The sequence below is a fragment of the Lontra canadensis genome, unplaced genomic scaffold (assembly GCF_010015895.1).
Source record: "Lontra canadensis isolate GAN:19392208 unplaced genomic scaffold, GSC_riverotter_1.0 scaffold57, whole genome shotgun sequence".
NCBI lineage: Eukaryota > Metazoa > Chordata > Mammalia > Carnivora > Mustelidae > Lontra > Lontra canadensis.
In genome coordinates this window covers 6,720,215-6,744,681 of record NW_022631051.1, presented here as the reverse complement: position 1 = coordinate 6,744,681, position 24,467 = coordinate 6,720,215, and the positions used below count along the sequence as shown (strand labels likewise).

Below are 24,467 nucleotides of genomic sequence, written 5' to 3'. Positions count from 1 at the left end.
AAGTGCTCCTACTCCAGACAACTTTGATCATCCTCTGAAAACTTCTCAGACTCTGGGCTGGTCTGGAGACTATGTGTGGCCCATTATAACTCCCCAAACTTCTTCGAGTTACATTAGGAAGAGTTACAGAAGGCCATAGGCATGTGGTGGTTGCCACTGGAATCCTGGGTTGTCAGAGTTCCTCTGGCTTTCAGGTCCTTCTCTCCCCAGGAAGCTCGGGGAGCTTCAGACTCAGAAAAACAACTGGGAGGACCTTCAGGGTCTCTGCAGTTCCAGAAGGTTCCATTTCCCTCCTCTGCCTCTTGCACCACAACCTGGGACAATACTGTGCTTGGTCCTCCATGGTGCCCAGAATGGGGGCAACTTGACCATGACATTCTCCCCACAGTGGCTTCCAATCCAGGCTATGCTTTGCCCACAATGAAGAGTAACTGGGAATTTGTTCTGATTTAGGAATAAGATGTCTGTTGATACCTTTTCTTCTAATAGACTATACTTCTGATTAGCCCGAATCGCCATTCCCAGAAGAGGTATTTTTGTTTTTTGTTTTTGTTTGTTTGTTTATATCAGAGCATTGCCTTTGGTGTTGGGACATACAGACATTATTTCTCCATGGCCCTTGTTCAGGAAGAAAGAGAGCTCTCTCCCACTGAGAGAAGCACTCAGGAACCATCCCTGGCAAAGAGACCCTCCTGTGCCACAAGGTCATTTGTGGTCATTCTTATAAGTCAAGGTTGATATTGGATTTGAAACCTGTATCTTTGCTTATAAATAAATGCACCCATGCATCAGGAATTTGCTCCTATGCCTGTGGGATTCCCCAAGCCTGATCATACCACAGATATTATAAAATAACAATGAAAATGGATGTTAATTTTAATTTTTTTTTCCTACTTTTTTACCCCAGCTGATGATGATTCCTCATGCAAACTACCCAGTGGTGAAGCAGGAATTATTTGGGACAGCATATGTTTTGCCTTCCTTCTGCTGCAGAGAAGAGTTTTCATGAGTTACTATTTCCTACATGTTGTAGCTGATATAAAAGCTTCCCAGATCCTGGCCTCAAGGTAGGTTGGGCCATGGAATCGAGTGGTTTCTCTTAAAAAATCTGTCTGGAAGTAACATTGTGCAGTGCTGTTGCCTGAGCTTGCCTGGAGAACTCCTAAGAAATTAAGAAATTCCTTCTAGGAAAACCAGTCCAAGAAAGGTTTAGCACAAGGCCTTTAAAACCTAAAATAAACAAGAAAGTCTTTGGCACCAAGTTACACTTACAAAGATCTGGGACGCTATGGAAAGTCAAAGACAGATGGGTCGTCTAGAGCCCTCAGCGCACAGACCACTCACTAGAAGCAGGTCATTCTGGCCTCAGCCAAAGCAGTAACCACAGGCCATGTTGGTCTAGAGATTAGTCCACACTCTTCTTCTCTGACTCTGTGTTTAGAAGATACTCCAGAAAATAGAGAAAAACACAATTATGTATTATTTTTCAGACCTCAGGTTGAAGACTGTGATACTCCAGGCTCATTCTAAACTCCCTGATCTATCTTTTCTTATCCTTCCCATCCTTTCAATCTTTGTTCCCCAATGATCTGATTTTTTTCTCTGGGCCACTGGTTCTATTCCCTTACTACCATCTTCTTCTTAATCTCTATCCACCCCTTTTTCAATTTTGCTCTGATCTTATAGGTTTCGGGGGAAAGACTGGGAAGAAACTGCCCATTGAGATCAGGTTATAGTACCCTAGCCTGCTCTGCCTGTCTCAGAAACACTGGCCTCACTAGATCCCATCTGATCTGTGGTGTTAAATAGTCTGATAAACATCAGCTTGTATCATATGAAATATCCCCCAAAATCTATCATTTTGATTTGTGGTTTAGACTAACACACTTTTGTTTATACTGCCAGTGTTCCTAGAGACTCTTCTTTTCCTCTGCCAGGATAAACAAAATGTTTATTGCAGAAGTCAGTTAATAGAGGCGCGACTCCTGGCCTTTGTTAACTTACTTGGAGGCCGGTAGAAAGAATTTTCAGTAGGGGACCTACATTTAATCTGAGGAGTTTTGGGATACCCTAGGCCCTCACTATACATATGAACAATGACTTCATTTTACGTACAATAAATAACCCAGGAATTTACCATTATAATGGTTTTTCTAACACACAGGACATCAGTTTCATTAGAGCACAGTGTCTTGTCCTTTTTTATTTCTTTTTCTTTCTTTTTGGGGATTTGTCCATGCTATCTTGTCCTAATAGTAATTTTATTAACTCATAGAACAGCTGGTATTTGTGCTGATAAATGTGTCTTTTTGCCTTCTTCTGAGCATTTTTGGTCTTTCGACATCCGGGACATAATAGTAAACCAGCATCTTTCCTAGGAGTTGTCACAGTTATTTAGAAAACATATTCCTCATATTATGGAAACCAATAGCTTTGGTTTAGAGCACAATTCATGCCTGCAAAAGAAAAGCCATGTCTTGGGGGCGCCTGGGTGACTCAGTGGTTTAAGCCTCTGGTCGTGATCTCAGGGTCCTGGGATTGAACCCCACTTTAGGGAGCCCACTTCCCCCTTCTCGCCTGCTTCTCTGCCTGATTGTGATCTCTGTCTGTCAAATAAATAAATAAAATCCTTAAAAAAAAAAGAAAAGCCATGTATTAAAAATAAACAGAATTTCCAAAGAATAGACCTTCATTCATTCAATGATAAGCTCTCTGCCTACTGTGTAACAAGAAGGTGGCTGCTTGGTCCTGCCCTCAGAAAGCTGGTGGGAAGAGGGACATATCAACAAGCAGTCACCGTGCTGTGTAACTACTGTGATGGTAGGGGACCTTCAGGAAGTTGTGGGAATTATATCAAGGGTACATAAACACCTGCAAGGGGCAGGAACCGAGGCAGCCTTCCGTTCTAAGCTGCAGCCTGAGGGATGAACAGGAATTAGAGGCGGGAGGCAGGGGACACAGCCCAAGTGAAATTACCAGGGGAAGTTTTAATGAAGAAACCCTGAGAAGTTCAGTGTGGCTAAACACAGAATTTTGAAGGTGAAGATAGCGAGTGATGACAAATTAGCTGGAGAGATAGGGAGCAGTCTGCTTATCAGGGGCCTTATAAACCATGTTTATGACTTTAGAAGTAATCCCACAGATAAGAAGAAGCCAGGGAATGATGAGGTTACAGCTATGTTTCAGAAGCCCACCCTGCCTGGACTGTGGAGGACACAGGACAGGTTAGGTGACTACTCTAATGATCCAGGACCAAGACAGTGGCTCAGACCAGGAGGAGGTAAACTAGGAAGACATTTAAGAGTAAAACTGGCACAACTGGAAAGTTGATTGGAAGGAAAGGAGGTGGGGGTGGAGAGGAAAGGAGGGTAGAAGGTGTTATGGAAAGGATTTTGGTTGAAGCCAATGGTGGTGCCAATCCCAAATGTAAAGAAACCAAGAAGTTCTAGGCTGGAGGACACTGACCACAACCAGGGAGTTGTAGGGCCCGTGGGCTCATGAAACTAAACCCGTGGTGAGTCCAGTGGACGGCCGGGATGACAGGTCTGCAGGTGGAAATAGACTTGAGTGTCATCATGACACAGGTAGATTTAGAGCAGGTGAGTGGTTGGAGAGAAAGTGTGAATGAGCAGAGGACCCCGGGGAGCATCCACTTTTAAGAGATGGGCAGAGAAGACTAGAAACTCTGAGCCAGCAAGGAAGAAGGAAAGCTGGAAGAGCATGGTGCCTTAGGAGCCTGAGGAAGGCTGCTTCAAGGTGGAAGTCCAGCAGACAGGACATACAAACACAAGACTGAAAACTGAGCATTGAAGGCAGTGAGCTCAACTCGTTGGGGGATCAGAGCCCAACACCAATGAGCTGAGGTTAAACGGAAAGTCTTGGAGACAGTGGCTGTGAGATACTCGTGCTGGGATAGTGATGGAAGCTATACATAGAAAACTGTGCAGTGGACATGTTATTGTTTTTTTCCTAAGATTAGCAAGATGTGAGCATGTTTGCATACTTTGGAGGAGGATTTGGTAGCAGTGGGAAGGCTGAGAATGCAGAAAGAGAAGAAGAAAGGGCAGGATGGAGCCCCTCAGGCTGCAGAGGGGAGGGGCCAGAGCCTAGATGAGGATGTCCCCTCTCCCACCATCACTGCAGGAAATGGTGTCCACGGGATAGATGGTAGGTGGCTGAGCAAACTGTTGCCTCGTGACTTTTTTCTCTCCAGGAAGTGGGAGACGAGGTTATTTACTAGGAGTAAAATAACCTTTGACAGAATTCTAGATTTGAGAAAAGTGTAAAGAGTTTTAAATAGTACAGAGAAGAATTTCCAGAGCCTACGAAGGGTCAGCAGATAACATGTTGGTCATGCCTTTTCTGCACCCCGACCACAGTCCAGCACAGGGTGGGCACACCACTGGGCTCCTATCCACTTGGGATTCACCAAGCACATATGACCAGATGACAATGGACCAGACTTGAAGATATTAAGAGAGGCTGATGAGATAGATCAATGGGGACTCTAAAATTGGCTTGAAAAGTGAGAACAAACAGAAGGGAATGGAAGGATAGGAGGAAAAAAAGCAGAGGCAGGAATCTGAACATCTCAGTGATGGAGCTTGATCTCCAATTTTGCATTTTTTCCTTAGGGAAGCCCAGCTCACTCCAGATCCTTTTCTGCTCACTGAGTAGAAAACTAATCCGAACTCACTCCTCCTTGACAATGGTCCCTCATGGGACAACTATAATAAGGTCAGGTGAACAATACTTTGCTGAGATGTAAGGTTCTGTGGGACAGGTTTGAAGGGGTGTATCCTTTTTAATGTCTTAGAAAACACAAACCATTTTTTGTTTGTTTGTTTGTTTGTTTGTTTGTTTTGATGACCTCCTGTGGTTGTGAGCAGCCCACTCTCTCCCAGGAAAGGCTGTGCCTTCTTCATCCACTGAGAATGGGCTCCTACACGGGGTCTTGGGACTCCCACTCCCAGCCAGGAGACTCTAGTCAATGGCCCAGAAAGAAATATTTTCTAACCCTTGATAATCATTTTCAGGGGAAGGTAAGTAACAAGGATAGAAACACTAATTTGTTCTCTACTTCCTATTTTTCTCTAGAGGGGCTGAACTTTTCCAGGCCACAATTGTCAAGGCTGTAAAGGCAAGAATTGAGGAAGAGAAAAAGTCAATGGATCAGCTGAAGAGGCAGTAAGGAAGCTTGGTTTTACTGTCCTTCTTTCCTTATAATTGGGGTTTGTCTGGTCCTGTTCAGCTGGCTCTCACCTCCGAGGGAGCCTCAATAGCCCTATAAAACCCACCCTGTTAAGGAGATTCTGGGTATGTGCTCAGTGTCAGGGCAGTGGCTTATGCTCACTGGACTGAAAATGGAAGTAGTTGAAAAGAAAGAGACGTACAATGTTGTGGAAAGGGGCGCCATGTTGGACACGAACAATGTCAAGTCTTGGTTCAGCTGCTTACTCTGGAACCCTGAGCAAGTCATTCCAATTCTCTGAATTTCAGCCTTCTGTTTTAAGTTAGGGCTCACAGTTCTGCCTGGGTTTTTATAAAGATTAAATGAGCTAATGAATGAGACAGGGTCTTTCCCGGTCCCATTCAGCTGGAGTAAATGTTCATTCTATCTATGAATTAAGAGAATACATACAGAGACTTGGCATTGGAAGGTTCTCTAAAGATATTGTAATAACAGTCTTTCTGGGAAGAAACTGATGATGCATGACATTAGATGACTTTAAATCCACAACAACCTAGAAGCAGTCCTAGAAATACAGCCCCTGTCTCCGTGGATTCAGTTCAAGACATTTTTTTCTACTGTCATGTTCTGGATAAATCAAGTAATGGACTGACTTAACAGGAGATTTGAGAATTTCTTTTTGAAATTAATTAGTTAATTTTTTAAAAAGCCCTTGAAACAAATTTTCTTAGAGTGAAATTTCTAGCAGCAAATGTAACTTGTAAGGATTGGTAGCACTTCATTTAGGGGTTGGGTTTAGGAACAGATAACCACAGAATTCCATACCTACACACGTTCTCCAGAAAAGCAGAAGCTCTGTCCTCCATCACCACCCCCCTACACTCGGGGAAGATTCCCCAGGTTTGCTGAGACCCCTTCATTCCATTCTGACCTCATTTCCCAGCTATTCCCCCCACTTCCCACTCAGAAATGTTTTCTAGCATAAATTACACCATCCCATAGCATGGTTATTTCCAGAATCAAAGATATGAGGTATATAAACTATTATATAAGCAGTTATGGTATAACTGTTGCCATTGTTGCTTCTAGTTATCCACATCAGGCTTAGACAAGCAACAAATGTGGACCCACATGTAGAATGAGTTCCTATTTACCCTTTAGGAAGACCTGTTTACTCTCATTTACTTCACTGAGTTTTTCCATTTAAGAATACATCCTCTTAGGTGATAGAAAGTCAGGATGTAAAAGAATGAAGGTAATAATCATTGCAAAAGAGAAGCTAAAAGTGTTGGTTAAGCCACAGGAAGCAGAAATGGCACTTAGCTTAAAAACCTGAGCAGAATTTTAAGAAGCTAAATTAAGAAATGGAACACCGCAAGAGTACGGGTCCGGTCAACATTGTAGTTTCTGAAGAGTCGGACTTCCTGAATAAGCAGACAAAATAAAAGGCGCTGACTCAATAATCAAAGACACACTAAATCATTTTTCCAGAACTGATCAGAGATTAGATTTGAAATAGAGAAGAGTCATGCGGTCTCAGAGAATATTTATGAATATCCGCAGAGCAACTTGCTTTTTACAAAACAGTTCTCACCCTTTCACCCCTTTTCATTGGATCTTCACAACTGCATGAGCTAGACAGTTCCTAATTTTTTAAAATTGCAAATCCTGGGAGAATAAAGGATTTACATTTCATCCTATACTGTGTTCAAAATGGCTATGGTACGACGCATAAGTGGACATCAAGTATTGCATATCAAACCTCCGCATAATTGTGATCATCTTAGTGAGATGAGCATCTACACAGAGCCAAGTAATATGGTTGTGTCTGTATACACACATACAGACATCCCCAAGCAGATATGTGTTGCTGATTAAAAAAAAATTCATAAGTCCCATCCATACAAGTTTAAATGCAAATCAATCATGTGATTACCCTGGGCGTGTTCTTGGCATTGCTGCGGCTGTTCTATTTTCCAGGATGGATCGCATCAAAGCCAGGCAACAGAAATACAAAAAGGGTAAGGAGAGGATGCTGAGCTTGACCCAGGAATCGGGGGAAGGCCAAGACATCCAAAAACTCTCTGAAGAGGATGACGAAAGTATGTCAAGACATTTCCCTCTTGTTCAAGTAGCTTAACGTTGAATGACAGCATGAGTATGGGGAGGGCTGTTACATAACATTATTCTTATTCTGCCAGGATTATCAAATTTCTTTTTGAACTTAGCAAGTTTTATCTTCCGATTGTGAATGGGATACATGTATTTGTTTCATTAAGGATATATTTAATGACTCCATGATTTTACGAGTAACTCCTCTTCAGCAAAACCACTTTAATCAACCCCTAACCTAGTGTTTGTTTCGTAGAGATGAGATTTTTGAAGAAAATGAGCATGGATTTGCTTAATTTATTCCTTTAGGGAAGGTATTTCAGAGAAAGACTGCTGTTATTGTCTTTAATTTCTATAAATTCTAAACAAATATTGAGTATGTATGCATATTTTATGTGGAATCTGAATAATGGTAGATAAGATATCCTTTAATTATTGTCTGTTCCAATGAAACTGAAAATGAAATATATATTTATTATATCGGATTATAGATTTGTTATATCGTTAAGTTTGAAAAGTCTTCTTATAAATGTTTGCATGCTCTTCTGTTTGAAGGGAATGGAGAAATAGTGCATGGTATTTTCCAGTGCATAACATCTCTTAATCCCCAATAAATTTATATTTTTCCAACCATGCTTTAAAATAATCACAAGGAAATTTCTGATTATTGAAATATAGGCATTTTTACAAATTATTTGCCACTAAATTGTCCTATAAAATTTAAGTGATGCTTTTTTTCTGTTAATTCAATGGAGAATTCAGTGTGAGATGCCTTTTTGAGAGATAATCCTTTCTTTTTTATGTTTCTTTATATGCCCTGCAGTACTAAAAAGAAAGTGAAAATGTGGCATAATGTTCATAGAACACTTAGTACTTGCCTTGTGAAATCAACTTGCTCATAGGTATAAACATTTCAGACTCAATATGGTTCCTTTCCCTGACCTCTGATGTACTTTTTTGACTTGTCTAGATTTTGACAATTGAGTTGTTAAAGCGTGGTTTTCAAAATTTGTTTTCTCACTTCCTAAGAATTAATATTTGGACATATTTTATTTTAGGAGAAGCAGACAAACAGAAAGCCAAGGGCAAAAAAAAGCAGTGGTGGCGGCCTTGGGTCGATCATGCTTCCAGTAGGTTTTCTCGATCCTCTTACGATTTCATCAATTCTAACCCTTATATCCTTGACCAGAATTCAGGCGTCCCCATGACCTGTGTGTTCCATGCATGGTTTGATCCTTGTGACTTGATAGGGGGTCAGAGTGTAGGAAAATTGTGATGTGAATGGGTCTCTGGGCCGCGGAGATGGAATCTTCCCGAGAAACCCACTGAGGTTACCATGCTGGCTGAAGAAAGCCCAGCATATGGCTGACACACTCTCGAGCACCATTTGTAGGCTCAGAAAGGGAAGATGAACTGCTACCATTTTATCTGATTCTGAGATCTAGAGTTCTGCTGATGTGTATTTATTTTATGGCTGAAAACCCTTATTAAAAATGATTTTTGGCTCCTCCTGGGAGAATAATCATTAAATTCAAAGAGTCTATGACCCTCTTTGTAAGGCTCTGGGCTTGGATGCCAATGAGTCTCTCCTCCCCTCACCCCCAGAGCTTTGATTTTATTTGCATGTACTTTTTTAGCAATTTACCGAATATAAAGATCAGGATGACTTAAAATGCATTCACTTTCTCACTCTGCCTCTTCCCCAGTTTCAAAAGGCTCTCAAATTACACTCCCAATCCAAAACCCAGCATGCGGCATGGCAGCAGCCTCCAGCAAACAGCCATGACCAATTAAGAGCAAAGGCAGACAACAGGTTTTGAAAAGCAGAGCGTCGCAGTCACAGAGAATTACTGTGTTTCCCTCCGGATCATAAAAGGAATGAGGAATTACGGAACTCAGTGGCTGTATTTGTTCTGCTTAACGTACGAAATCTCACTCACTGTTGGTCAGTGGATGGTCTTAGAATAGAATGATCCATTTTGATCTCACCTTCCTTATATTCATTAGACTATAGAATAATTATTAATTATTTTGCACTTAACTTATAATATTTTCAGGCTTTTATGCCTAGCTAATGTGACCCAACAGGGATTATCACCAAGGCCCACAACATCGCATGATGGTGGGAGAGACTCTACTAGCAGGATCTTCAGAATCACAAGAAAGTCAAATTGATTGGAATCTTTTGCCATGCATAATTTCTTGGCATCACTGAGATATGGCATTGGCTTCCCTCACCCCAAAATTAATATTTTTTAATCACCAAGCCAATTTTGGAAAGTATTGTACAAAATTTGCTCAGTATACCTGGATGTCATTAAATTTAATCCCAAATATTGAATTTCTAGCCTTATGGCAGGAAAAAAAAAATCCATGAGTTTTAAAGAGTTTTTTCATTTGCTGCCAAGTCAAAAGACAAAGATTCATGTGGAAATTCTGTGTGACTCTTCAATGTATTGTTCATTGGCCATGTTCGTCCTACTAACAGTCATAAGCAGTACACTATAAGCCTATTTCTATCAAGTCACAAGTAAACTGTGCCTATCTTTCTGTTTTTAAAGGGCCCTTTGCTAGTTTAGACAGACCTATCCATTTCAAAATTGTTTCATACTGAAAGTTTTCTCTTTCACCTGGGGTAAATTCCCATTGCAATCATAAATGTCTTTCCTTTTCTTGATCTAAACATTGCATTTTGGAAGGAATTGGATATGGTCTTTGATAATCATCTTCCAAGTTGGTAATAATTTAAAGAACTTCTCGTGAAGGTTATTGACTTTAGTTTTCTGATTCATTTCACCCTCATTATAGCAAGTTCTTAAAGACCGGTATTAAATTAAACGTGCCTTGTTACAACACCTCTTGGTGCAATGATGCAAGAATGTGTGCAATTCATAGTTTGGAATCAGATTCTGACTGTGGTGTTAAAATTTTTCAGCAAACTGTGTTTCCTTTTACAAACTTGTGAGGAAAGGAAAGGAATGTGTATGTGGATTACTTTTTTAGACCACGATGAGTTCCAAAATTTATCTTTAGAACCAGAAGCACTTTATTAAAAGCCCTTATTTTGATCTCTTGAGCCACTGGGCTTTTACATAGATATTTCACGCAGGTGTGGAATATGAGAATGCGTGTACTTGGAACACCCTCATGTGAGTCTGTGTGTGATACGATACTGTCGCTGTGTTGTTCATATTACCGACAAGCAGTCAAGATCTTAACCTAGTCTGTAGGTGGCAAACCTTCCACTTCCATTCCTATGTGCACACATACGATCGCATTATTGCTGTTCAATGATACCTTCCATTTGAGGATAGTGTGTCTCCGTGCCAATTCAGTACTGCCTAAAACAATGACATGCCTCACTCTGTTGTTAAATATCTGAAATCGAGGTCCAGCTTTCTGGGGATACAAGAGGTAGGATTTTAAAAGTCATTTCCACACTCAGTGCAACAGCAATAACATCTGTATCCAGTAAATGTTCAAGGACACAGGCTGCAGGCAGGAGCTGACTCTAAACTAATCGATGAAGATGCAAGATTTTCTCTACTTCTTATTAGCAGCTAGCACTGAAGAAAATATTTTCTGTGGTTTTCCTACTTTTATTTCAGTAACATTCTATAAAAGAATAGGAGACTTTCCTTAAACACTTGCTGCCTTTTTTAAAGTGTGAATTCTACTTGTCGCATACAAATTCGTAGTTTTTTTTAAAGGATCAAATCAGTGTTGGGACTGCTTGAGATGAACACTTTTTTGGGTTCCCCTGTGTCTACATGAGTAAAAGTCATAGAAGGTATGATTGAATACAATTTAAGCTATTGTTGATTTTAGAGCCTATAATGAGGGTAAAATGCTCAATCTTGTGATACTCTGTTTTTACCAAATGACCATGTGACATAGAATCCAAGTAACTTTCCTGCAAATGTCTGAGCTTACATGAAGGCATTACTTTAATGGTCTTCCCCACTGTCAAATGTGATGCTGTAACTTTGGTTTGTTCTTGCTTATTCTTACCTTATGTTGTACTGCATTTATTCCCTTGGGCCTGGACCCAGTATTCTGGGCCTGGTTCTTTCTTCAAAATACAAGTAACAAATTACAGTGCTTCTGTTCAAGGATATAAGGCCCAATTCATTCACTCTGCATCTTCATGGATGGAGGCTTCAGATACGTCTGAAATCATGGGCAAAATTATTTACCTTTTGACCATGTTTAGTGATATTCAAGCAACTAATTTTAAACAAGCCATGGTTTTCCATTACCTTAAAACATATGAATCCAAAAGAAAACCAAAGACATCATGTGATGTCATCCAAAAGATACCTCAGCATTCAAAAACTTGAATATAACTTGAAAATAATTCATATTTTTTCCTGTGATGATGGTACAGTTCTTGTAGCATCAGAAATGTCTATGCTGAGTCTCTTTTCCCTGATCAACTTAAAATAATGCTCAAACTAATAAAAGATTGGATTCTCAAATTTCTTTAAGTCTCTGGACATTTCCACTTTCTCTGCTCCTAAGTTTTAACACAGCAATATGTTCTTACAGGGAAAATATCAGGCAAGACAAGGGCAATCCGTACTGTTGGTGCTTTGAGTCTTATGGTCAGTACGGTTCTCCTCACACTTCAATAGGTAACCAGACCTCCTGGATGACCAGAAGCCTAACAGTGCTAAACCGTACGGACCCTTGTCTGCCCTGCCTCAGTCTGTCCCATGCTATGTGTAGAAACAGCCAGAGTGTGGTAGTGGTGTTTTTGCGGTTGTATTCTTTTTTCATGTTACCTGCCCATTTCCTCCTCATGGCAATGTGTTTGTTGTTGTTGTTCGTTTGTTTGTTTGTTTTTTTAACTCTTTCAAATGTCTTGCCATATGTGTCATGTCCCTGTGTCACGTGTGGAGGAGCCAGGTCTGCACAGTAGAAAGTGAAGTGGAAGTTGGTAATGCTGATTCTTGGTCCTGAACCATCCTGACTGGCATTTCTACCACACACTCAACCCCTTCAGGCAACACCAAATCTTCCACTTCACTTTGGCCTCGTCTAAAAGACCCAAATTGCCAAATCATCTGAACTGTGAAACTCTTTTAACAGTTTTCTAGCCATTATTTTGGCCATCTTGGTAACAAAACGGGTTGCTGCAGAGTTGATCTGACGCATCTGTGTAAAATTGACACTGAAGAAGGAAGAAACTATCAGATGAACCCAGTAGTGGCCGGTTTTCTTACACAGTATAGACGAGGCCTCACGCTCTGTAGACCCAACCATGCCAACACCAAGTAGTGTTAGCCCAGAATGAGTTCTCTTCATCTCTTGTCTTTTCCTTTTTACCAACATCTCTTGCTGTGGTCTTTTGTGGACAGTTTGTATATTTTGGGGGGGGCATTTCATGAATAAACCCTTTATGACCTCATATCTCTTCCAAGAAATAAGTAAATATTTTGTTTTGCTTAGTGGTCAGGAGTGGAGATTATTACTTGTTTGAAACGGATAGTGAAGAGGAGGAAGAGGAAGAATTAAAAAAGGAAGATGAAGAACCTCCGAGAAGGTCAGCTTTCCAGGTAATTATGGGGTTGGGAAAACCAGCTCCTCTGCTAGTTGAAGAGCTTTTCTTTCTGGCGGATCTTGATTGCAGGCCTAGACTTCTGCCACTGTGTTCATGTGTGTCACAGCTTCCAGATGTTTTTGATTTCCACCTGAAATTGTTTATTCCTCATTAAACTCTAATGCTGCTTGCTGTCAGCATCAGTATAATTACTGCAAAGAACACTGTTCCCACCAGGTCTTCGTTCACTTGCATCAAAAAAATCTTCTGATGCTATTAAAAAAAAATAAAGCTTCCTGGGTGAACTTTATTTTTCTGTTACAAGTATGAGGTGAAGAAGACTTGTCTGGCATCACTTTGAACCACTTGAATGGACTTATATTTTGATATGTGAACTAGCTGATCATAAAAATGAAGCACTTGCTTTCTTTGGAAACAAATGGTCACTTAAATGGTACTTCAAATCTTGAGAATCCATTTCATTTGTGTTGCCAAAGGTTTGAAAATTGATTGAAATCCTGGAAATAGCTAGCACAGTTCTGATTTTTTTTTTCACTTAATTGCCTTTCTTTTTCAGAAACTGCCAGATCATTCTTAGTTACATAGCTTAACAGCCCAGTATGGTGTATCCAGGGAATGTCTAATCAATGTTTGTTAAAGATGAGGACTGGTCAGTAGAGCTACATGCAGGGTAAAAGTTTGATATATATTTCTTTTATGAAGGAGTCATGTGTTAGGACTGTTATTTCTCAGTTATTATACCACAAGACATATAGGGTGATATCCATCAAGCCTCATGATGTGTCCATGAAAAGGTCATGGCTCCTTTGCTGGCCAGGTCTTCTCAAACTGGAGGGTTACATCTGCTACTGTATTCCCAATGAAATTAAAGAACTAAAATATTTGTGGAGACACCCTGCTCTGATGCTTTCTCACTGGCCCCATCGCTACCCGAATTTATGTCTTGAAGACGGCGTCTGTGTGCATGTGTGCGGCTGGCTTGTCAAATACTAATGACTCATTTATTTTTACTCTAATGATTTTTCTTATAACCATCACTCCTCATTCAGCAAAGGAGAGAACATGGTCACGCTCGCCTTTTTACGGATTACATGCAACGACTCTTTTCCTTATTCCTAACCTCTGAGCAGAGCACATTTGATTCTAGCTTCAGGGATGGGCATGTTTTAACCTAGTTGATGTAATTGTAGAGATGAACTCATACTGACATCATGTATTAAGTTATTAGTCATTGGTGTTTTTCTACTAATCACTCTTGCTTTGTCCTTCTTTGTAGAGAGCTATTGGGAAGTTTGCATCGGCCATTTTAGCCTTGCCAAAGTCTGTCATTAAACTTCCCAAAACTATTCTTCAGTATTTAATCAGAGCTGCAAAGGTATTTGACGTTTCACTGACGTGTGGTGTGTGACCCTCCGCTCCGTAGAACTTTAGACAAGCAGATTCCCTGTTGCCCTACATCTGCATTTTCCCTGTTCTATAGATCATACAATGGAGGAAGTATGAGAACTTACAATTGTAGGCAAACCTTTCCAAGTAGAGTTTCGAGAAGCCACATTTCCTATTATTTGATTCTCGTTCTTCAGCTGATACCAGAGCCTGTCGAAACATAGAACGAGAAAATGCAGATACACGTCTACTTTGTCCTTCTTGTAGTTTTGCCTAAGTCACGTCTCATTTTTAAAAAGGTCACATCTGGTTGCATGCATCAGTCGTGATGTGTAAAATGTGTGATTATTATTCTCAGAAAGCTGGTAAAACTACAAACGAGCCTAATAAATGACCCATTTTGCTCCATCTCCTTGTTGGCTTCCTTTTCAAGGATCCATCATGCCTAAATTGGGTATCGTCTTCCATTTACTCTTCTGACTTTAGTTCAACCCCTCCCAAGGCTGGGCTGTCGCGTCAGGTCTGTGTGGCTTCTCACTCCCACATCACCCCAGAGAGTGCAGAATAAAATGTGAGAATGCTGTTGGTCAATTTAGCCAATGCACAGCAGAAATTATCCAGCTACCCATGCTCTAGTCACTCCTTACCAAAAATCATAAATAGTGAACTCCTATTCATGTACTTTATAGAAAGCTGGTTCTGTGGATGTAATCTGGGTAGGCATTTAAACTTTTAGGTCTTTATGCTCACATGTTAAACAGATGTTTGGACAGTGAGGGAGACCAGCACTTTTCCCATTTCACCTGGGATCTTATTTAAATGCAGGTGATGTAAAGAAAGCAGGTCCTGCCATGGCACTTATAATTCTGTGTTTCTCTTGAGCGCCCAGAGGTAGCTGCTGGTCCATCTTGGGTGGGGCCGGGTATTCTAAACTTCCAGGTTCCTCCCATTTTTAAAATACTGGGATTCTATTGTTAGTTTAATATTCAATGTGTTCACTGCCTTGGGATTCTTTTTCTTTTCGCTTTTATGACTACCATGCAAGTCTCTCCATTCATATTTAAGAATTTACATGAACAATTGTAACAAAATTATCCTCCATCTTACTTTAAAAATAAAAACAAACGAGCACCTGCATACATCGGTTAAGCCTCTGACTCTTGAATTTGGCTCAGGCTCAGGTCATGATCTCAGGGTTGTGAGATCAAGCCCCAAATCAGACTCCACACTGGACATGGAGCTTGCTTAAGATTCTCTCTGCCCCTTTCCCTCTACCCCTCTGCCCCCCACCAACTTCCTTTCTTAAAAAAAAAAAAAAGGAAAGAATATATACACAAGAATATATACACATATATATACATATATACAAGAATATATACACATATGTGAATATATACACATATGTGAATATATACACATATATACACACATATATACACATATGTGTATATACTTCTTTGGTGTATATATATATATATATATATACACACATGTATATATATATGTGTATATATATATAATTTAAAAACAAACAAGAAAACTTCTTACAGACAACATAAAATCCTGGGTCACACATGAATTAAAGGACAGTTCATTAAATTTTATCAATTTCAGTGAAAAATCTCCATTCACTTCCATAAAGTTCTATCCTTTTTAAAAAATTAAATGCTTTTTGCATAGTACATATTCAGTAAAGTGAACCTCATTTCCCCCTAAAATATATGATAAAACTTAAGATAAAATCACATGACCAGACTTAAGATAAAACTTAAGATGAAGTTAATAAATAAATAAATAAATAAATAAAATTTAACATTAGTTATCTTATCTTAAGAATATAGACTAATAGTGGCAATTTGAAGAAACCAAAGGTCATTTATGGACATTTTCATTATTTTCTTTCACTTGGTTAGTGGTGTGTACACCCATGAACTTGGATGGTGGTTATAGTTACAATGTGAGAACTGAGAAGTTCCAGTAAAAATAACTGCTATTTCTTGACTCAGAAGTGGGATCTTTCCTCCTACTTTGTTACCATCATTTCCTGAAACAGTCAGACTGAGCTTCTGTCAAATATTCCTGGCACTCTACAGAGTTTGTAATTCCAAACATCAACAGTAAGATAGTTTACCTATAAATAGGACTCCTCATAAGATTTTCTCCCCCTCTCTCGTTTTCCCCTTGTTTGAATTATGTAAATTCTCATCTCAGTGAGAAAGCACTGATGGGCTTAATCATTTAGGGATCATAGGTAGAACCAGGAATTTCCTTTTAATAATGGCACTCACCCTTCTTCAAGAGTTCTACAATTCTGTCCTAAATGCCCCTTCTCTCTCTCCTTCTCACTCTCCCTCTCCATTTTTCTCCAGAACAAAAGCACTCCTCCAACTTATACACCTAATACATTCACAGATCCTGAGTTACTTTTTAATTTTACATTGGGGGATTCTGGCATTATCTAAAAGCAATATTTTTATAACTCTTTCTTTAAAGGACTTGTCATCAGATCTTGCTCTTAAACCTGAAAATTTCTTGTGTTTAGCAGTTCAGATTTTTGTAAAAGAATCAATATTTTTCTGAAGCAAGTTTGCTTATTAATGTACTAAACCTCAAAGTTATTTTGTTTGGTAGGTGGCAGGTTTAATAAGCAAGGTAATTTACACACTTGACAAAGATATTCTTGATGGAGTTCCTAGTTAGCATGCTTAGTACACATCTACCATAAATTCCTTCATTTGGTCCTTCTTCCAGAGTCAGTTCATTTTCTCTTTTCTCAAAAAACATTTTGGCATAAAATAGGATTATTTTTTGCCTTCCAGGCTTATTTTTCAGAAATAATACAGATGTTCCATCATGTTAATTGCCCATAGATTCAGATTTCTGCAGTGAAAAAAAAGAAATATTCTTCCTTAGTCACCATGACCTTTACATTTCTGTACCTTGAAAAGTTGGATCCCCTTTTATTTTTACTGACATCATCATGCCAGTGGTTTGCCTACACTGTGTTTTCCAAAGATTTCAGAAATCTGAAAATAATATAGAATACAGTGAAGTGTCTGGGTTTACAAAGTGACCCCACAAAACATTCCTTTAACTTTATCATCGTAATAGAAAACCCAGCTTCCCTGAGACCCAGGTGTGTTTGGGTGCATGAGGAGCATGTCTGCTTGGCTTCGTGATTACAGATGGCTGACTTTGTGTATCAAGGCTTTCTTTCAGTTCCTTCTGCATGACTTGGGAAACTGTTGGTGGGAGGGCTGTTGAAAGTTGCTCTATGGTGGTTATTGGTTTTGTTATATTAATGTAACCATTTTCAGGTCTTGAATAAAAATGACAAAAGACAACCAAAAGCACCACAGTTTTCCTTCCGTAACATTCTGGAATAACTCTTTAACCTTGCTATCACATTATTTTTTCCTCTCCAAATACTAATCAATCTACAAAACCCTTTCCTAAGTTGTTGGTCATAACTGTTTTTCTCAAGGGAGAGTATCAAATGTGCAAAGCTATTTTCCCAAAGTAATGAGCAAAAGATGTTTTGTTTTTGATTTAAAGTTTATTTGAAAGGGGAGAAAACTACTCCAGTGACACTTAGCAAGGTGCCCAGCTTATTCCTGTCATGTGTAATACAAAGAATCAGTAACTCTCACAAGTGGTGGTGGTACATGGGGACTTGGGAGGAATGGTGGTCACCCAAAGTATCTCAGGATTGTGAAACTAGAAGAAATATCTTCCTCCAATGTCTGTTTTCATATTTCATTTCATGATAATAGAAAGAACTCAGTTCAATTCAGGATACTGAGGGAGATGGAAGAAGATTTATTTTGTGCTGGGAGAAAAAGAAATGTATATATATATATATATGACCAAAGCCAGGAATATATATATATATATATATATATATATATATATATATACACACACACACACACACATACATATATGACTAAGGAACATATAAATATGTATGACCAAGAAACATATGTGTGTGTATATATATCTATATCTACATATAGATATATATATGACCAAAGTCTGGAAGCTTGGTGTTGGTCCCTTTTCTTTTCATTCAAATTATGAAAAAGCCAGAAAATAATCGAACTTTCCCCCTTCAGTTTGTTTATCAAGCCTGGATCACTGACCCTAAAACCGCACTCCGACAGAGACGCAAAGAGAAAAAAAGGTCTGCAAGAGAAGAACAGAAAAGAAGGAGAAAAGGATCTGGGGAGGGTAAGTGTTGTGTGAATGCAGGGTCCAGCCAGCCATTCTCTGTTTCTGTGGCCTTGGGCTATAGCAGGACAGAAGCTTTGGAGGAACATCATTCTCATATTCTAAGGAGTGCATACAGTTCTGCTTGCCCATCATTGCTCATGTCAGACCTTTGGAATAAGTAAAAACATGAATTTAAGTGAATATACATTTTATAAAATGAGAAGAGGGAGAGAGCAAAATAAATCCAAAGAAAGAAGAAGGAAAAAATTAATTTTTTAAGCAGATGTTGAGTCACAGAAAAGAAATAACAAGACAAGATCTATCATTAAGTGAAAAGCAGTTCTTAGAAAAAAACTAGTAAGATGGATAAACTTTTGGAAATTGTATTAAGAAGAAAAGGAAAAACACACTATCAGTATCAGGAGCCAAAAAAGGAACATAACTACCAATGCCATCTTCAACATTACATGTGAAAACATACAACAGGAACACTTTTCCATTACATGTGAAAACATACAACAGGAACACTTTTCCAAAGATAAGAAAAATTCTAAGCTACAACTATACACCGAAACCAAAGTGAAAGTGAAAGTGGGGCATATATATATATATATAATGAAAATATTCTTTTACATATATATATGTATATATCAGACTAAAGATTAGTATTCTGGATATACTAAGAACTCCTAAAGAGCAGTAAAAGAAAAGCTCAACCCAATAGATGAATAGATTTGAAAAATAACTCACAGATCAGGAAACAGAAGTAGACAAAAGGAGCCCAGCTTCACTACTAATGTAAGAAACACAACCAACAGTTTGACATCCTGTTTTCCTTGTTTGTTTGTGTGTTTTACCTATCAGATTGGCAAAAACCCAAATATTTGTTAATATCACTGTTTGGAGCTAGTGGGAAAATAAGTGTTTGTATGAGTTACAACCCATACAACACGATAAATGGTGTAGTGGAGTAGTGTATCCGCTTTGGAGAGCAATGTTTGGATATGTATAAAAATGTTGGGGGCTCCTGGGTGGCTCAGTTGGTTAAACGTTTCCCTTATGCTCAGGTCCTGATCCCAGGGTCCTGGGTTCAAGCCCCATGTTGGGCTCCCTGCTCAGTGGGGAGTCTGCTTCTCCCTCTCCCTCTGCCAGCTGCTCCCCCTGCTTGTGCTCTCTCACTCTCTCTCTCTGACAAATAAATAAAAATCTTTAAAAATCTAAAAAAATAATTTAAAAAAAATATTAAATGTACAGTTAAATATTCAAATGTTAAATGATCAGTCCCACTTCTAGAGGCATGGCTTAACTTGAAACAATATTTGCTTATGTGCACAAGACCTGTATCTACAAATATTTATCAAGTATTATTTAATAACAAAAACTTAGAATCCCATTCAGTAGTTAAAAAAATTAGATGGATTACAGTTGATCCTAGAACAATGTGGGGATTTGGGCACTGACCTGCACACAATCAAAACTCTTGTATAACTTTTGCCTCCCTAAAAACTTAACTACTAATAGGCTACTATTGACCAGAAGCCTTACTGATAACATAAATAGTCAATTGATACATATTTTGTATGTTATATGCATTATATACTATATTCGAACAATAAGCTAGAGAAAAGAAAGTACTATCAAGAAAATCATAAGGAAGACAAAATATATTTGCAGAACTGCACTGTATTTATAAAAAAAAAAAAACCTTCATATAAGTGAACCTGCAGGGTTCAGACCTGTGTTGTTCAAGGATCAACAGTACTTTGAATTTGACATATTGTTAAATAAAAAGTATTATGTTGCAAATGGCATGCACATTATAAAACCATTTGGGAAACAACGGAAGCCAACAAAGTTCCTCAAGACAGTGTTTTGCATTTTTAATGGACGCATATAATGTGTATAAATGCAAGAGAAAGATTGGGAAGAATACTTAGCAATTAATAACAGTGGTTACTTCTCGGGGAGGAGTAGGAGAGGAGTCTCTTCTGTGGACAGACTGAGATTAAGTGGTATGATTTTAGGGAACTTTAGGCTTATGTGTTATATTTTGATTCTTTACAAAGGAAATAGACACAGATTTTTGTGAAATTAAAATGTCTTCAAAAGTCACAGAAAAGGAAGTATAATTACTCATGGAATTCTAACTACAAACTCTTTCTCCTCTTTGACTATTCTGCTCCCAGCTGTCTCCTGGTAGTTTTAATTTTATTTTACTTTATTGGTTCAAAAGACAAAATGAAGACACAGCCAATGAGTCAAGAGTCTTTGACTCAAGTCAAAGAGTCAAGAGGTAGATTTGATAATCTGCTGTGGAAACCCATCCCCGCAAGGGCCAAGTCCTCACTGTGTGTGGTACTCATGTCCACTTCTTACTGGTCTGTGATGTAGGTGTGTGCAGGCACCAATTCCTTTGTTATTTTCAAAAATGAGTTCATGCTCTACAGATCCCTCTGGTATGTTCATTAGCAGTGGGACATGAACATTTCTCCAATTAAGTATTTATAAAACTATATCATCCTTTTTTAATGGCTGCAGAATCGTCTACAATATGGATATGCATAATTTATTCAACTATCCCATCACTAATGGACATTAAGTTTGCTTCCAAATTTTTTCCATAATGAATAATGCTATCATAGATAGCATCGCACAAAAATGCACATAGTCAAACATACATATATGTGTGTGTATTTAAATGCATAGCAAAAAGCCAGGAAGAGCACAGACTTTCCACAGAATAGATCAAAAGTGGGACTTCTGACTAAAGGGATGTGACATTTTTTACTTTAATATATATTTTCCCAAGAGGTTTTAGAAATATACAGTCCTACATGTAAGGTACAGGAACATCCATTTCCCTGTAGTCTTATCCTACAGAATGTTATTCTTTTTTTTATCATTTGTCTTTCATTGGGATGACAGATGGCTTTTATTTTCATTTGAATTTTCCTAACTAATGAAACTGAGCATTTTTTATTTCCTATTTTCAGGTTTGTACTTCCAAATCTGAGATTTAAACATTTTTTATCATTTTCCATAATATCATCCTATTGGGTTGTTTGTCCTTATTGATTTAGGAAACATCTATATATTAAGGATATTAACCTTTTCTCATGTGTTACAAGTATTTTTTACACATCCAGTGCTTATCTTTTTATTTAGTTTTTGGTATATGTTATCTAAACAATTTTTAATTTTTTCTGATATCAAAGAGGTCTCAATTTCTTTTTGCAATTTCAGGGTTTCCATGTTGCCTAAGAAAGTCTTTCCCCCAGATATTATTTTCCCTTATTTCCTCCCAATTTTATTTACATTTTGCATTTTTATTGTTCTGTGAAATAGAGACCTACTTTGTTTACTTTTACATAGATAGGCTATTATGTTATCCCTGTTTATTAAATTATTCTCCTTTTTTCTAGTGAATTTAAATGCTACTTTGGTTGATATTCAGCTCCCATTTATTCTTTGGTCTGTTTCTGGGCTCTGGACTCTGATCCATTATCCTACTGTCTAGCTCTGGGCCAGTGTCATCTATTTTTAAGTCCAGTGGGTATCGAGTTAGTTTTAATATTTAGTGTTGCAAATTCCCCCTCACTATCCCCTTTTCTCCCCCGCACCCAACTTGTATTTGCTATCCTCAGCCATGCATTCTCACAAAATTATCTGCTGAGCTCTAAAAATGTGTTTTTAGTCATCTTGCAAATATCTCATTACTCTGTTTCATGAAGATGATTCCATGTGCAGATGTTTACCTCAGATCAAAGACAGCAATAATTAAAAGGTACTGGGATGAAAATAGATGTTTATTCATTCCTTTAATATTTATTTAGCCACTTCTTCTTTGGTGGAAGGGCTCGTCCTTTCCAGATTACTTCCAGACAGATGAAGCAAGTGGATTCCAGCCTTCCGAAATGCCAGGTGCTGCTCGAAGTACTTTGTAGGCTGTAACTCATTTGATCCTTATAACAGTCCAGGACATTTTATTCTTCCTGCATTACAGATGAGGAAATGAAGTACCAGAGAGGGAAAGAACTGGCCTGAGGTCACACAGCCATCTAGATGGGTCTGGAATTAATGCAGGAATCCTGACTCCAAACCTTTCTATCTTGACAAATGGGGAACACAAGTATAGGGGGGAAAATCCCTAATGATATAGAAACTGCAGAGTTCCATTTAAAAAATAAGCATAGATAAAAGAGTGCGGGACCAGAGGGAGAAAGGAGGACTTATAGCCAAGAGTATAAAGGAATAAAGTACTTCATGAAAAAGTATTTTAGTAGAGCCTGACATTCTGGCAGAAGAAAGAAAGGTTGTGTATGAAAATTAAAGAGCAGGTCAGCTTAGTTGGTAAAGACAAGATGCGATGGAAAACAGAATGGTGGAAAGTAAGTTTGGAAAGGTTCATTGAAGTCAGTTCATGAATGGTCTTAGTACTACCAGATAAATACACAGGGCCCAGTGATAGTTGGAGTTTTTAGAAAAACAACAAATAATTTTTTAGTCCAAGTATAATGTGGACATATTGTATGGGACTTAAACTAAGAAAAAAAATTATTGTTTTTTGTAAATTCAAATTTACAAAAAATTTTTGGGTGTCCCATATTTCCATTTGCTAGATCTGACATCTTTAGCCTGAAATAAGAGGCTAAAAAATAAAATGGGGTCCCATAATACCATTCTATGGAGTGACACACTAAAATATGTAGCATTACCTCTAGGTATTCAAAATTAAAATGTCATGGTATGTACCAGGAGTCAACATACTCTTTCTGTAATGGGCCAGATAGTCAGTGTTTGAGTATTGCAGGCCATAAGTCTCTGCCAGGTTGAGGGGGAAAGTAGCCATAGACAATACGTAAACAAATGGGTGTAGTTCTATTCATTAAAATCTGAATTTCGTATCATTTTCACATGCCAGAATATTGCTGTTTTTTAAGATTTTTTTTCAACTATCAAAAATATAAAAACTGGTTCTGAGATCAGAGGCCATTTAACAATAGGAAGCTGGCAGGATTTAGCCAGTATACCATAGTTCACTCATTCCCAGTTAAAAGTGATTCTTACTCTGGAGTAAGCAGAATCTGAGAGCTAGGAGTTCTTACAACTTTTCCCTGAGAACTCTTATATTAGGCAGAATATTCTAGATTTAATTACAGAATTCCTTTTAGCCCAGAAGAGTAGTGTTGTCATTTAATCTAAAAGGACCTAACTCATGTTTATTGAACACACTTGGCAGGTCCTGTGGAGTGGGAAGACCGAGAGCAGGAACCAGTCAAAAAGAAATCTGATGGACCAGGTAACCAAACAAAGACAAATGTGAGCTGGGGGAAATTTGAAAATATTGCTTTCCCAGAAGATATGTCATGGAAGGCTGCCTAAAAATAATTCATCAAATACTGTTTCCGGACTTTGACTAAATAATCAAGTGTCCCTTGAAATCTCATCTCTAAGTGACATTTCAAAGTGGACTCCTTAGAGTAGATCTGACACTTACACTGTTGGATTAAATGTTGGATTAGAGTCCAACATTTGTCCAACATTTGTCAGTTATCTTCCCCAAATATTTGTGAAAGGGGATTTTGGGGAGTAAATTATAAATGTCCCATGGAAGCCACCAAAATAAAAGCACAAAAAATATTCCCAATTAATTTTAAAGGACATAGAAAGAAGGATTTAAATGTGAGGTAAGTACAGTGGGGGAAATCAGAGTTTCTCTAGAAGCGTAGGTCAAAGTCCTCACTTGACAAAGGGAACGTCTATCCTCAGTGAGCTTGCTCAGGACTCTGTAGTTACTAAGTGACAGAGTAAGGACCGAATCCCTGTCTTCTAACCCCTACCTCAGTCATGGTGTCATTTGGGCTTCACATAGATGTGACTGGGAGGAAGAGTTTTCCATGAAGGAAAAAAAAAAAGGGGGGGGCAAAAAAAAGGCTTTCAAATGAAATGAACTTAAATGTCTCTGTAATTCCATAAACATGCCATTACCTCAATGTCATAGGG

The 24,467-nt window shown here is 38.4% G+C and overlaps 1 protein-coding gene across 3 annotated transcripts in view; it reads left to right on the top strand.

The window, feature by feature from the left end:
- Nucleotides 1-24,467, top strand: part of PIEZO2 (piezo type mechanosensitive ion channel component 2) — a 458,183-nt gene that overhangs the window by 386,291 nt on the left and 47,425 nt on the right. For 2 of the 3 annotated variants that reach the window (XM_032875773.1, XM_032875771.1), the window contains 7 exons: nucleotides 908-1,067; nucleotides 5,098-5,187; nucleotides 7,172-7,293; nucleotides 8,362-8,433; nucleotides 12,755-12,861; nucleotides 18,368-18,482; nucleotides 23,704-23,763. In XM_032875773.1, coding sequence (XP_032731664.1) covers nucleotides 908-1,067; nucleotides 5,098-5,187; nucleotides 7,172-7,293; nucleotides 8,362-8,433; nucleotides 12,755-12,861; nucleotides 18,368-18,482; nucleotides 23,704-23,763 — 726 coding nt within the window. Of the gene's footprint in view, nucleotides 1-907; nucleotides 1,068-5,097; nucleotides 5,188-7,171; nucleotides 7,294-8,361; nucleotides 8,434-12,754; nucleotides 12,862-14,142; nucleotides 14,242-18,367; nucleotides 18,483-23,703; nucleotides 23,764-24,467 lie in introns of all 3 variants that reach the window. The other variant, XM_032875772.1, reaches the window with a different exon arrangement.